Source organism: Bipolaris zeicola (assembly GCF_000523435.1).
Source record: "Bipolaris zeicola 26-R-13 unplaced genomic scaffold scaffold_392, whole genome shotgun sequence".
Classification (NCBI taxonomy): domain Eukaryota; kingdom Fungi; phylum Ascomycota; class Dothideomycetes; order Pleosporales; family Pleosporaceae; genus Bipolaris; species Bipolaris zeicola.
The window spans coordinates 1-13,363 of NW_006912441.1; the positions used below are offsets into that span (position 1 = coordinate 1).

Below are 13,363 nucleotides of genomic sequence, written 5' to 3' on the forward strand. Positions count from 1 at the left end.
GGAAGAACTAGGCACGTGGGGCGAGTATTTGCAGCCAATCGAGCCACATTCAGAGATGTATTGGATGGCGCCTCGGCACGAACCCTGTTCTGTGCAGTAGTGCTGATAAAGCTTATTAAAAACTCAAGATTGACAACGCCATATCTCCACCACAAAACCTTTTGGTCCAACCGGATTATTGCCATGTAGCTTTCGGAACTGTCCGTTTCCGAGCCGTCAATCATGTCATACATTATCTTCCTGCCTTTTTAGTTTAGTGCAGCTGCATCTTGTATGTCACGCAGATCCACCTGGACGGGCTAAAGGACGATCTTAGAATGCCACACTAACTGGGGTGCTGTTAGTAAGCGACTGTGCTATGGAACACTAAACATGGACTTGCGGATTCCCCGGCAGTCGTTTCTTCGTCCACGATTTGTTGCTGCATATGCATATTACAAACATTGGCCGGAACAAGATCCGCGGAAGCTAATTTGAGAACTATGAACAACCAAGATTATGAGCGTGATTACCAACTATATCCTTTTCTGCTTACTTGAAAGGAGTAAATCACCTGTTTTCTTTTTTTTTGAGAGAATTGAGTATGATTCCTGAAATACATTGCTCAACATCCCAACACACTGGGAGACTTGCCCCTTCTAGCTGCTTCAGCCACTAGCAACGTCATCACTGCAACAAGTCGCACGGATATGCATTGCCGACAAAGAGGCCACTTTTTGGACAAAAAGGACTCCCCGACCCTCCGAACTAACATAACCAGGTTCGCAACTCGCGAATGAGGGGCTCTCGTATGCCCAGTGTGCGTGATAATTTGAGCAAGTGCGTAAGGGGTAGATCGAAGTTTGCGACCCTCCGATGCTCCGCGTATCTAATGTACGACGCATGACCAACGATCTGCGACCCTTAACGATATACCTGCACCCGTAATAATTCTACGCGAGTACATATAACACTACCAGACCGCCACCTTTGTTACCGTTGTCATCCTTCTTCTACTTCAAAGACCTCAAGGGCATCTTGCAAAACACACAATATATCAGACCTTACTCTTGCTACTTTCATTCTGTAGTTTTTGTTCAAAATTGTTATAAAATTATTCTAGGGTCCTAGATACCCTCAGACATCCCAGATGGGGAACATACAGCTCCTTGTGGGCTCGATTGTTGGAGGGGTCAGTACAACCCCTTTGCACCTTGCCTTTCCGACTTGCTAAGCAAATACTCAGGTCATCCTTCAATTCTCGCTTCTTGCAATCTACAACATCCTCTTCCATCCTTGCCGCAAATGTAAGAGGTTTCCTCTACTTCCCATACAATACTTTTGCTGATTTGCAATCAAAGTCCCCGGCCCAAAGATCGCTGCAGCTACCGGATTCTTCTACCATTACAAATGTCTAAAGGGCGAGGAAGCTGCATGGGTGACGGAAATGCACAAAAGGTACGGAGAAGTTGTCCGCCTTGCACCTGATCGATTGTCTTTCGTAGCAGCCGGAGCCTGGAGAGACATTGCCGGTCCCTCGGTTGGGAAACGCCTTGAGAATCGGAAGGATCCAACCGCGATTCCATCAAACATCAAAGGCACTCGATCTTTGGCCTCGGAATATAGGACAGAAGTCCATAGGCCGCGACGAAGATTGTATCAGAACGCCTTCAGCGATAAAGCCCTAAGGAAACAAGAGCCCTTGATTCTCGGCTATGTCAACCTCCTCGTCCAGGTTATCAAGGAAGCTGCCACAAAAGACTCGATCAGCAAAGTGGATATCCAAAAACTGCTCAACTGTTGTACGTTTGACGTGATGGCAGACCTGACGTTCGGGGAGCCTCTCGGTCTACTCGAGAAATCCGAGTTGAATCTATGGGTCGCACAGATCTTTGGGAACGTAAAGAATACATCGATCAAGCGCTTCGCCCTGGAATACCCAATCATCGAGCGTCTAATCAAAATCATGACACCCAAGTCTCTGAAAGCCGCAGGACTAGCACATTACGACTATTCCGCCCAGCGCGTTAAGAAGCGCCTCGCAAAAGGCATCGACATTGGCAAACCGGATATCTGGTCGCTTGTCATGACCAAGAATGAGCAGGGCGAGATGCCAGAAGAGATCATGATGGCAGATGCAACGACGTTCATGATTGCGGGGACAGAAACGACGGCTTCGACACTCAGCGCACTCTTCTACCTCTGTCTCACGCATCCAGAGCAGATGCAAAGGCTCCAAGCAGAAGTACGTGCTCTGCGTGAGGACGAGTTGACTCTTGATACCATGCAACACCTTCCGTTCATGTCTGCCTGCATTAAGGAGACCCTGCGCGTCTACCCCGTCGTCCCCATTCCTCTCTTCCGCAAGACGCCACAGGGCGGCAACGTCATCGACGGCCAGTGGATCCCAGAAAATGTAAGTAAATAATTGACATTTGAGACGCAAGTATATTATTTCTAACCTAGTATGATCCAGACTCGCGTCGCAGTCTCCCAATACGCAGCATACCGCCACAACACAAACTTCAAAAACCCAGACTCCTTCCTTCCAGAACGCTGGCTCCCGGGCACTGGCTACGATGCCGACCACAAAGACGCCTTCAACCCCTTCTCCATTGGTCCCCGCAATTGCATCGGCCAAAAGTAAGTTTTTCAAGAAAATCAGCAAAGACAACCATAATAGAATTTTTCGCTAACGCAAATTGATTTTGACAGTCTTGCAAATCATGAAATGCGCATCATCCTTGCAAAACTCGTGTGGAATTTTGATTTTGAGCTGTGTGACGAGAGTCGGAGTTGGATCCAGCAAAAGGTGTATATACTGTGGGATAAGCCTCCGCTTATTGTAAAGGCAAGGAATATCAGGGCATGAGATTGATTAGCTTGGGTGCCTTTTTTTTTTGCCTTGTCACGATTTTGCAACACTGCCGATGCTGCGGTGCGCGAAGAAGAAGAAGAAGAAGAAGAAGAAGAAGAATTTCGTCTTTCAGCCACATTTTTGTTTCAATATTGGAGGTTAGAAGCACTTACTACCTGGTAAACGATCGAAATTTGATAGTAGCGAGAAGTAATCAAGCCCAATGGACTTATATATTAAAATAAGCTACAGCACGAAGCCACCAGTATTTACACTCTTCCAACTTCGCATAGGATGCGTATCTTCGAGTTCCACGCACCACCAGAGGACTTCCTTTGTTTTCTCGATCTGTCCGCTCTCCTCGTAGGCTCTGGCCAACGCGTACCATGCCTCCGAGTAGTCCCAGCCAGCGCCAAGTTTGGTGAGGGTTGAGAGCAGCCCAAAGGCACGATCACGCGCTGCAAGACGAGTCAACTCGGGTGGAGAAAGCTGGTTCTCAGCCGAAGGGGTGTGCGAGGTAAGATATTGCGACCTTGCGATGGATGGACTGGTTTGAATAGAAGCGGCCGTAGTTGGTCGAGACGGAGACAGTGGGCCTGCAGCATTGACCGGCTCCAGGGGTATAGCCTCATTGTAGATATCCAAAAGTATGTTTGACAAGCCCACAATACCTTCAGGATGATCGGGGAAATGTTGTAGAGCTTGTTCAAAGTCTGCACGAGCCTCATGAGGCATGGACTGAGCAACGAGCAGCTCTCCGCGCTGGTCGGAATTAGCAAATATCCTGGGATAATGAACTTCATCACTTACCGTAGCAAATACGTCGGCCCATAGCTCTTCCACACTTTTTCCACCACCCCATCCCTTATCTGCAAGTGCTTTTGCTGTGGCCGCCTCTACAGATACCTCTGCCTCAAAAGTCTCCACCAACTTTAATGCCTCTGCAACGGCTTCTCTTGCGTCCTGGAACATGTGTGCCCTTGCATATAGCCGTGAGATGAAGATCCATATACTGACCAGTAATGAGACTTTTTGTCGACGCTCTTGAATCTTCGAAAAGTAAGGATCGGAGGGCACATAGTCTGCACGCGGGAGTGCAGAAGGCAAGCGCATATCTTGCCTAGGTGGGTGGTCGTGCGCTAGCGGTGGAGCAGAATGGTCGAGATTATGAGGGATAGATCGTAGAGGTCTTTCTCCGTTCTCATTGGACTTTCTGGAGACATTAGGTAGAGCAGAGCCATCACCCACGGTTTCTGGAAGCGGTGGAACTCCTTGGGCTAGATCAGTCTCTGGGATAGAGGCTTTTCCAAGACTAGCCGAACGTGAACGCCGCTTCTGCAATTTGCTTGCAGTTCGCGTAACGCCAGCCTGTCCATCTTCATGTTTGTGGTGAAAGAGGTGATGACGATGGTGGGAATTGGGATCTGCCGCAGATTCATTGTTGGTTACTTGGATAGCTGGAGCCTGATCTGGCTGTGTGGTGGCTGTTTTCGAGCTGACAGCGGATGCGTTGCGAGCGGCGTTGTCTTGCTGTGCCCTGACCGAGCCTCTCCCCCGAAAGATGCTCCCTCGCCCAGTACCAATGGCAGTTTTGGGTGGTGCCAAAGCTGCAGGAGGAGTTGGCGGCTTGATCACGTCTGCTGTCGGATCACCGAAAAGTCGACCATATAACGCCAACAATTCATCGCATCCATCTACCGCTGCAGTGGCACCATCTGTGATCTCAAGAAGCGCCAACTGCGTCATCTTAATCTGCAAAATATTGCTCTTCTCAAAACGCTCCATGCGATCCACGACGCCCGAGTCCAGGGTGTCTTGGCCGACGGCATCATTCAGATGCTCACTGCGGTAGGCCCCCGAATCACCACGACCGAACATAACCGTGGGATCACCGAATTGCTCGAAAGCCGCTTCGCAAGCCCGCTCTGCTGCAGCGAAATCAGATCGCGATGTCAGCAACAAAGCAAGAAGGTGCCATACTGGCATCAACTTGCGCTCTCGGCCAAATTCGCTGGTAATGCCATCGGAAAGCACTCCGTCAGTACTGATCGCGGTACCTTTAGCGCCTGTTGAAAGGGCACGTTTGGCAATCTTGATTGCGCCTGGAATGTCTCGCACTTCTGCCAGCACCAAGGCTAGTGCATAAAGAGCATCCACATTGTTCTCGTCGCCAAGCTGTGGTGAAAGCGCCTTACGAAGGTACTGTACAGCTTTGGTTTGGATGCTTGAACGTGTTTCGACATCATAAGTCAGCCGCGCCCAGTGAGCCTGGCTCACACCGATGGCGCAGTATGCTACTGCCAGAGCCATAGGCTCAACCACTGGTTCTGACGAGGAAACAGAGACATCACCCTTTGCCGCACGACGATGTTCTGCCTGTTCCAACCAGTGCTCGATACTGTGGCCAATCTCGAGTGCTTTTTCGGCTTCCTTCTTGGATCCCCAGCGGCAGAGCATCCTAATGGCTTCTGCTGACGTCCGCAAGACGGTGCCGTAATCGTCTATACCTACTTCGGGTTCCCCGCTCTTTTCTGCTCGGTCCTTGTTTCGCTGGATGATCTCAACGTAGGCATCGTAGGCTTTGTAGGCCAACTCAGGCTCGGCGAGCGATGCGTGGACGACGAATAGGTTGCGCAGTATTTGGGTAGAGTGATACGTCTTGGTGGCTGCTCGATAGAGAATCTAAACAGCGTCAGTACCGAAGAATAAAATTGTTCATTGGATACTCACGTCAAGTACACCTCGAGCAACGCCCTCCTTGCCTCCTTCGCCAAGATCCTCGTCGGACCAGGTTGGGCCACACAGCAAGCGCCAGTTGTCCATGACAGAGTCTACCCATGATTCAACCTCGCGATTAGTTTCGCTAGCCTTTGGAAACTTTGTCTCCTTGATCAGCAGATTTTCATAGATGGTCTCCACTCGCTTGAGTTCTGCTCGCTGCCGCAATCGTATGTCCGAGCGAGAGTTTGAAGAAGGCTTCTCTGCGATGACGGGTGTGGAGTCAGGCTCGTAAGGTAGGTTTCGATGCAGGATAATGGAAAGCGAATCGTAGTATGCTTTCCATGCCAGTCGTCGGTGTTGTGCCGAATCGGTTATGTCGGTTGTATTGTTTTTGGATGAGGCATCCCAGAACTTGGCCCAGTATCGGTAGGTTCGTAGAGCATCGAAAGCGGTGACATTTTCGCCAGTGCTCGTGGACTGGTCGGACAGCTGACAGAGACGGACAATGGAATGTTCACCCCACATGTGGAATTGAGCGGATTCGGTACTGGGTGTGATGGCGCTGGACAACCATGGCATTATGGACGAGTAGGCCGTGACTGCCTCGCCGACTGCGCCTGTCTTTTCGAGCGCAGAACCTGTACCACGTCAGACCCGGGGTTTGCTTTTAGGAAGGAAAGGTTTTGCGTGTACCTCTAATATATGAGCCCTTTACCAAGCAGACCCGGGACCATCCATGTAGCGAGCCTCCTGCCTCGCCAGACAGCTCTGTTGCAACGACCCCAAAGTCCTTTGGAAGTCGTGATACAGCCTGGGCAAGCTCATCGAGTACGTAGTGCGTCCATGCAATACACACGGTGGCCTGGAAGACATCTTGGCCATGGCTGCTGTCTTCTTCAATGGCGGCAAGCAGCGAGGGGACAATCTGCGACAGCCCGGCAGAAGCGGTCGAGGAGGCGGTCGAGGGGCGCTGGGTACTATAGGCGGCTATCTGTGTTTCGGAGCGGGCTGTAATGGTGAGGCCTTGATCCGACGTTAACCCTCAGTTATAGCATGGAAAGGGAACAGGTTTTGCTGACACTTCCTGTGCGGTGCGTGTTTCTCTACCTTCCTGCACAGCTCAGGCACATCGGCCCATCGTCCAGCACATCTGGCCTCGTCCAATTGCTGGATGTAGCGCTTCGCTTTCTCGTTCTCAGGGGCGTTCTGTGCTGGTGTAAGCTATGGGCGCAGAGAAATGACGTTGCGCTGGAAGTGGCTGCTCCCTTGACGCACAAAGCAGTATGGTGGGCAACATACCACCATGATGTTGAAGATATGACTTTGGCACTACACAAAGTCGCGATACATGCACAGTCATGTTCGAGTAGCAATATTCCTTGCGACCGCAGCGGCCATGGCCATCCACATGTCACAGACCGACTGCAGCTCTGGTCCCACCCGGCCGGATTAGTCCCCACATCCCTGTCGCCTTAGCGCTTCACGGGCCGACGCGACCGCCGAGGCCCAAACTTTTTTGTTGCCATTGAATTGACAAGATGCGACTCTAATAGTTCAGCTCAAAGGAGACGAGCCGGATTGATTTGTACAATCACAGCAAACATAGCGCTCGACATGGCGCCCCTTGCTGCAGAACTCGCGACGCTGCGAGCGCTAAGCTTCCGCATCTCATCTACACCAACTTCGCAACTTCCCCAGCACGTGCCTGCAATAGCTGCATCCTTGGCCTCGTGCAGGACTATTCTTTCGTCGCCCCAGGCTTCAGGTACCAAGGCCACCTCCTCCGAATACTCTGTCGCCGTCCACAAGTACCGCACTCTCTTGTCTACTCTTCTCCAAGATCGCACTCTTCACGGAAGGTGGTGCGCCATTGTCTTGATCAAAGCGACCATTGAAGTCGGAGGTTGGGAAACTTTGCAAAAGAGTCTGCCCTGGGTTCGCGGTCTCCTGGGATTCCTCAACAAGCCGGACCCACCATCTTCGAAGAAACTGTGCATCATCACTCTGACACGTATCTTTTTTCTCACGAGGGAATATCCGACACTGGTTCGCGAAATCACCACTCCATCCCTAACACCTTTCGTACAAGCGGGACTCCAGATAGCCAACACGGCCAATGTACCGGATTCTTTGCTGTTAATAGTCCTGGAGAGTTTCAGCCAACTGCTACCCCGGCATCCCACAGTCTTTCGATCATACCTCAAACAGCTCCACCCACTCCTAGCCCGCTTGGTTGCGCCCACACCATCCACCAAGCTGAGCCAAGAAGAAATTTCTGGATTCAGATATGGGGTTAAATCCGATATTGCTGCCGCTGCACGCCAGCTCTATGCGCAGTTGCCTTATTGCGCACCCAAAGGCACTTCTGGTGAGGATTGGACGAAATCCGTCAAAAGTGTGGTCAATAGCGCCCACCAAACTGCAGATCATGTCTTCCGCGCTGTAGTGGAGGATTGGCAGTCTACTTCCCGTGAAACACCCTTGACGAATGGCCATACCATCAATGATGAAACCCAGGATCTGGAACCAAGCTCAGGTCTTCCACCTTGGTTAGGCATTTTCGCTGGTGGTGAACGACTGTTGGGACTCATGTATCTCCTGAAAGAGTACATAGAGGGTCCAACTCCAAGCACTGTCTACTTGGACGTCGGTTTGATCGTTGACTTGATTTCCAGGATGCTCTCCATCACCATCCCTGTATCTTCATCCAGAAACTTCCAAAACACTATCCGCATGAATGCGCAAGTCAGCAAAGAAGAGCGAGAAAACCTCTGGCTGTTGATTCCAGAGGTGCATGTTGCTGCGATCGAAGTGCTTTTATCGCTAGCACACAGGTCTCAGTCGAGCACAATTGCGTTGGACTCCATCATCATTGATCAACTTGTCTGGGTCTTTAATGCGGAGAGGGACACAGTTCAAGTCAGAACAGCATGTTATGTGGCAACATCAGCCCTCTTAAAGAGATCTGGAGTTGCGTTCCACAAGTCTACGGTTGACTCTCTCCTGCCCCTTATCCGATCCTGCTGCGATGACCTGCTTCCCTCAGCTATAACTATCAATACAGCCAACAATATTCCCGGCCGTGCCAAGGCAAATGGCAACGCTCAGCCACAGACTTCTGCAAACGCAGACGCTTTCATGAGTGCCTCCAAAGAAACCGACAACTCCCTCGACGGCTATACAGGACTGTCCCAGGCTGCCTACAATCTTCTGCCTGTGTTACTCTCGGATATTCGTGCCCAGCATTTATCCGACTCTATGCGAGCTCGCCTAGACCGCACTGCAATTCTCGCGCAGCATAAGGAAGCCATGGTAGCTAGCGTACTGAACCCTCCACCAAGCAAGAAGTTTGGCAAGCCTGCAGCAAGCATTTTGCCACTCATAGCTCGGTCATTTTCTGCTGAAAAGGACGTCGAGGGCATGCTGCGGCCACGAATGCCAGTAATCCGTCTAGGTGGTCAAGACTTGGACGCAGAAGAGGGAGAGGACGACATGGATGCTGAAGAAGAGGAAGAGGAAGTGGAAGAGGATGAAGCTGAGCCACAAGCTCCAGAAGAAATGGCTGATGGATCTGTAGAGCAGAATGCTGGTACTGCAGTGAAAGACTTCGCTATGACAGATGTTCTCCACACTGACGTACCCACATTCACCTCCTCCAGGCCGAACTCAGCATTCACAGATTCAGGGAATGCGCTTTTGTCAGAACCCCCAACCTCTGGTGAAGCAAAGCGACCAATCGGCAATGAAGGCCCTCATTCTCCTTCGAAGCGTGCGAGAACAACCCAAGATGAGCTGCAGCATACGCGCACCGCACAGCCTGTTTCCACGGCTGCTGAATCTTCTGACAACACTATTATCGATGCGACAGCATCAGCCACCTCAGATTTCACTGCTACCAACACCGCCTCTGCGATTCCAGAGCTTCCTGATCCGGGTGAAGGTGACGATGACAGCGACGACGATAAGATATCGCTAGTGCTTGGACAGGACACTGATGACGACTCGGATTGATAGTAATGGTAATCATACAAATCATGGATCTGTGCGTGCTTTGAATGTCCAGTGAAACTGTTGGCTGCAAACGCTCGTGGTGCACAGACCCTATCCGCTATCCATAGATTACAATACCACTTCTTACACCAGCACTTTCCACTTGCCCAGACTGTCCCACTGATGTTTTTAATGAATAACAGCCCTGCTTGATTCACGGGCCACATTACAACACCGTCACTATGCCAAAAGCCAGTCGTCCAGCTGTCACTTCTGGACCGTCCACCACAGCGAACTCCAGGAAGATGATCAAAGTCCTGATAAAACGCCCGCCCAGAAAACTCAGTGCATCCACTTCGCCAGATTCATCCACATCGCCGCAACCTCTACGCAAGTACCCGTGGGATTCTCACCAAGATGATATAGTAGTGAACAGCGTCGAAACGCCGAATCAGACAGGACGACTCACTGGTGTAGAACATTATCTCCAACAGCTCTCTCTAAAGAAAGACTACAAGGACATCTGCATAGATTTTGACGAGTACCGTCGCAACGGGCTGAGAGCGACGGACGCGTGGGACCCTAGTGATGAGCAGCCAGACGAAGAGCAAGAGCGATACAAGCCCCTCACGATCCCACGACCACCGCCAGTGTATACCGAGTACGAACACCAAATCTACACATGCACGACGACCAACCCCACCATATGTCTCGCCATAGCGCGCATCGCCCAGCATAACCTCCCCAACATAAACTTTCAGTCGGCGATTAACCACCTGCCCAACGTGCCCCTCGCCGCCCGGCTTCCCAAATTACAACTCGGTGTTTTGGCAGAAGATATACCCCACGAACGGGATGAAGACAACTACAGCATCGTTACCGTACTCTTCCTACCGCGGTTCTATCACGACGGCAGACACGCACTGGGATACTACACTGCCGATCCGCCTACAAGCAACTCCGCACAGGACGCTTGGCGGGCGCGCTTGAAAGATGTGCGACAGATGCTGTTTACGCCGTGTGTACTTGAGGATTTGGAGGCGTATGGGATGATTAGGTATGCGGCTGTTTCCAGAGCCCAAGATGGTATCGAGACGGGTGATGCGTCTGTGCAGAGTATTGGCGCCAGGGGAGGGAGATGGCTTCAGTATGATAATGTCGAGGATTGGGATGAGCGGAGGACGGCGTTCCATATTGTAGAGATGCTTTGGGATAAGCGGTTGGGTGTGGCGACGGGTTTGGAGGAATCATCCCTCTAAGGATAGTGATGTGTGAATGGGATGTGTTTTGGTCCAGAAACAAATTGATGTTTTCTCCGCTCAATACATCCATCAACTTATGCTTGAATTAATTCCCATGTTTCTTGACTTGCTCCTTTGCCTGAGCGCATAGAGAGTCCAACACTCTCTTCAACTCCCCCTGCTTATCGACTACCCCGGTATCGAACATTTCCGTTGCCATTTTGTAATGTGATGAAAATTTGTTTACAATTTTGACGAGGGCCGGCGACTTTGCTTCTTTGTTGATTTGGACGACGACATTGAGTTTTTTTTTTGGCCATGTCGTAGTGGCCGGCATCGATGCGGAGTTGAAACTCGGCATCTTTCGTCCTTGGTGGGACGATGCGGCGTCCCGCCACCGCCGATGCAGTGAATTTTGATGCCACTTTGGGCAATGCGAGGACTTTTTCTTTGAACATGTCGATGACTTTGGCCATTTTTGGTTTGAAAAACGTAACGATTGGCAAAAACGACGAAATTTTGAACGGGTTTCTTTGGAACTTGTGAATTTGCTTGAAAGAAGGTATCAACAAAAGCGTGCGTAAACAACAGCATACGCTCATTCCTGACCAAGTGTAACTTCTTTCTTTCCTCGATGCAACTACATACTGAGGCGTAACTTCTAACGTAGCGTACAGATGTAGTAGGACCTCTCCTCAAAACAGTAATGTCTATTTCCTCAAATCTCTTCCATCTTCCTCGGAGCCCTTCCTCCATAACATACTATATTGGCAGCATTACTCCTTCCTTCCTCTAGACCGCGCGAAATCGCTTTTTGAACGTTGCGTCCGCTAATTCGCAACCCAGTATGTCCTTCGTCCAGTAGCCTCACTTTCACAATAAGCGAAACTATGCACCACAGCTCACAAGCTTTGGAGCTGTGGGAAGTAAAACGGCGAAGTAGCCACATGATGCCTGCGTGATTTGTCACCGTTCGTGGCGGGGTAGGAATCAATGGGGAAAAGAGCCTATACGAAAGACATTTCAGGAAGGAGGTGGATGTTGTAATGGGTATTGCTTGGAAGGTATCTGGGACTTCGACTACGAACGTAAGCGGCGGATATACGTGACGGGTCTGGTTGGTATTGCTCGCTAGGTATTTCATGGCGCGGAGAGCGAATCGCACGAACCCTTTGAGACTTGCGTCATCACCGATTGCGATGAGTCCCTGTAGGCGAAGCATTCTCCGCAACTGCCTCGTCGAAAGTTGTCCACTTCGATAACGCATCATTCTGGGAGATGCTCTCGGATCATGTAAGCAGAATATGAGTCTCTCCATGAACTTCGTACCGTAGACGGAGCTGAAGCAGTCGTGTAGATCAATTAAGCTAACGAGATGCTCAGCTCGAATGGAAATGACTGGCGGCGAGCCCAATATCATTCGCAGCCGTGGTATAATGATTGACGATGCTTCTGCTCTGATCTGACGGCTAGTTGCGAGAATTGCGAGACCTGGGGTGACTGTGTTGACGAGCGTCACGTAATGTTGGTCATATCGTAGAAGAAACCTGTCTCGGTACGTTTTCATGCCCAGCTCCTCGTACACCATGAGACGTATATCCTTCGGGAGATCCAAGAATCGAAATGGTTTCTTCGCACTGTGAGTGATGGTCGATCTTCCGGGTGCAGTCGTGAGCAGAGGTGGATTTGATAGCTTTATAGGACCCATGGTTCGCATACAGCAAGATTGAGGCGACGGAGGGACGTCCCTGTTATGGTATCGTTCTCTACAACACGCGTTAGTCAACCTTTGACTCAGAACACACAAATATTTGCTGGCCAAGTACCGTTGAGGTTCCTATTGCAATAAACTAGTTCGTGTACTCAGATATGCTCAGGAGGACAAGTATGTCACATTAGACATCTGTCCAGGGGTAATTATACCCATCCCAACAATGATAAAAACTACGGACCCTTAAGGGTGATTGAGAGCACCCTGGATATTCTTTTGGATACGACCAAGTTTTCGCTACCATGCTCAATGTCCTGTTGATTTTTCTTATCAAAATATTGTGATCTTGTATGATAGACTAGAGCTAAAACTCTATTCACATTACTAATGTGGTGTAGTATCACGTGATCAGCTTGTGGATATATATTGCAATTTTCTTTCGTAAGCAGAGAGGCACCTTCTTCGATCAATTCTTTGCGGCGATCAAATATCAGCTTTGTTCTATCTACTCGATTGCGGGTCATGAACTTCATATCTTGAGCTCGGTCACGCATCGTGCCACACTAAATAAGCCCCGATTATGGCAGATTGGACTGGAGACGACTATTGTTTTCTAAAATAATTAAACTAATACGCTATACAGCAAACGTGTACGGATAAGTTAAGTTATAAATAGATGAGGTCAGAGTTCGCAACAAGCAAGTCAAGCAAGTTTTGACAGTCAACTTGACTTACTTGGCACGATTTTTGAATAAAATAATACTTGCTTGACTTGGGAGCAATACCAGAAGAACTTACTTGGTAAACTTGAATAACTTGGGTAACTTGGACGATTTTCAGAGGTAAAGTGTCTATTAATTACTA

The 13,363-nt window shown here is 49.9% G+C and overlaps 6 protein-coding genes across 6 annotated transcripts; 3 read left to right on the forward strand and 3 right to left on the reverse strand.

The window, feature by feature from the left end:
* Positions 1 to 1,129: 1,129 nt before the first annotated feature.
* Positions 1,130 to 2,851, forward strand: COCCADRAFT_41836 (uncharacterized protein; the record flags this gene model as incomplete). Its single annotated transcript, XM_007720066.1, has 5 exons — positions 1,130 to 1,171; positions 1,226 to 1,286; positions 1,341 to 2,395; positions 2,456 to 2,622; positions 2,695 to 2,851. 5 exons carry the CDS (start codon positions 1,130 to 1,132, stop codon positions 2,849 to 2,851), a joined length of 1,482 nt encoding a protein of 493 aa, XP_007718256.1.
* A 231-nt stretch (positions 2,852 to 3,082) lies between these two features.
* COCCADRAFT_9971 (uncharacterized protein) lies at positions 3,083 to 6,862 on the reverse strand (the record flags this gene model as incomplete). Its single annotated transcript, XM_007720067.1, has 6 exons — positions 3,083 to 3,598; positions 3,647 to 5,518; positions 5,567 to 6,195; positions 6,251 to 6,580; positions 6,637 to 6,763; positions 6,857 to 6,862. 6 exons carry the CDS (start codon positions 6,860 to 6,862, stop codon positions 3,083 to 3,085), a joined length of 3,480 nt encoding a protein of 1,159 aa, XP_007718257.1.
* A 309-nt stretch (positions 6,863 to 7,171) lies between these two features.
* COCCADRAFT_111716 (uncharacterized protein) lies at positions 7,172 to 9,568 on the forward strand (the record flags this gene model as incomplete). The annotated part of the gene is made up of 1 exon (XM_007720068.1): positions 7,172 to 9,568. The coding sequence occupies one exon, from the start codon at positions 7,172 to 7,174 to the stop codon at positions 9,566 to 9,568; it is 2,397 nt and encodes a 798-aa protein (XP_007718258.1).
* Positions 9,569 to 9,789: 221 nt separating this feature from the next.
* On the forward strand, positions 9,790 to 10,806 carry COCCADRAFT_31086 (uncharacterized protein; the record flags this gene model as incomplete). The annotated part of the gene is made up of 1 exon (XM_007720069.1): positions 9,790 to 10,806. The coding sequence occupies one exon, from the start codon at positions 9,790 to 9,792 to the stop codon at positions 10,804 to 10,806; it is 1,017 nt and encodes a 338-aa protein (XP_007718259.1).
* An 88-nt stretch (positions 10,807 to 10,894) lies between these two features.
* Positions 10,895 to 11,264, reverse strand: COCCADRAFT_41840 (uncharacterized protein; the record flags this gene model as incomplete). Its single annotated transcript, XM_007720070.1, has 2 exons — positions 10,895 to 11,149; positions 11,187 to 11,264. The coding sequence occupies 2 exons, from the start codon at positions 11,262 to 11,264 to the stop codon at positions 10,895 to 10,897; spliced, it is 333 nt and encodes a 110-aa protein (XP_007718260.1).
* Positions 11,265 to 11,506: 242 nt separating this feature from the next.
* On the reverse strand, positions 11,507 to 12,496 carry COCCADRAFT_111705 (uncharacterized protein; the record flags this gene model as incomplete). Its single annotated transcript, XM_007720071.1, has 1 exon — positions 11,507 to 12,496. One exon carries the CDS (start codon positions 12,494 to 12,496, stop codon positions 11,507 to 11,509), a length of 990 nt encoding a protein of 329 aa, XP_007718261.1.
* Between the last annotated feature and the right edge of the window lie 867 nt (positions 12,497 to 13,363).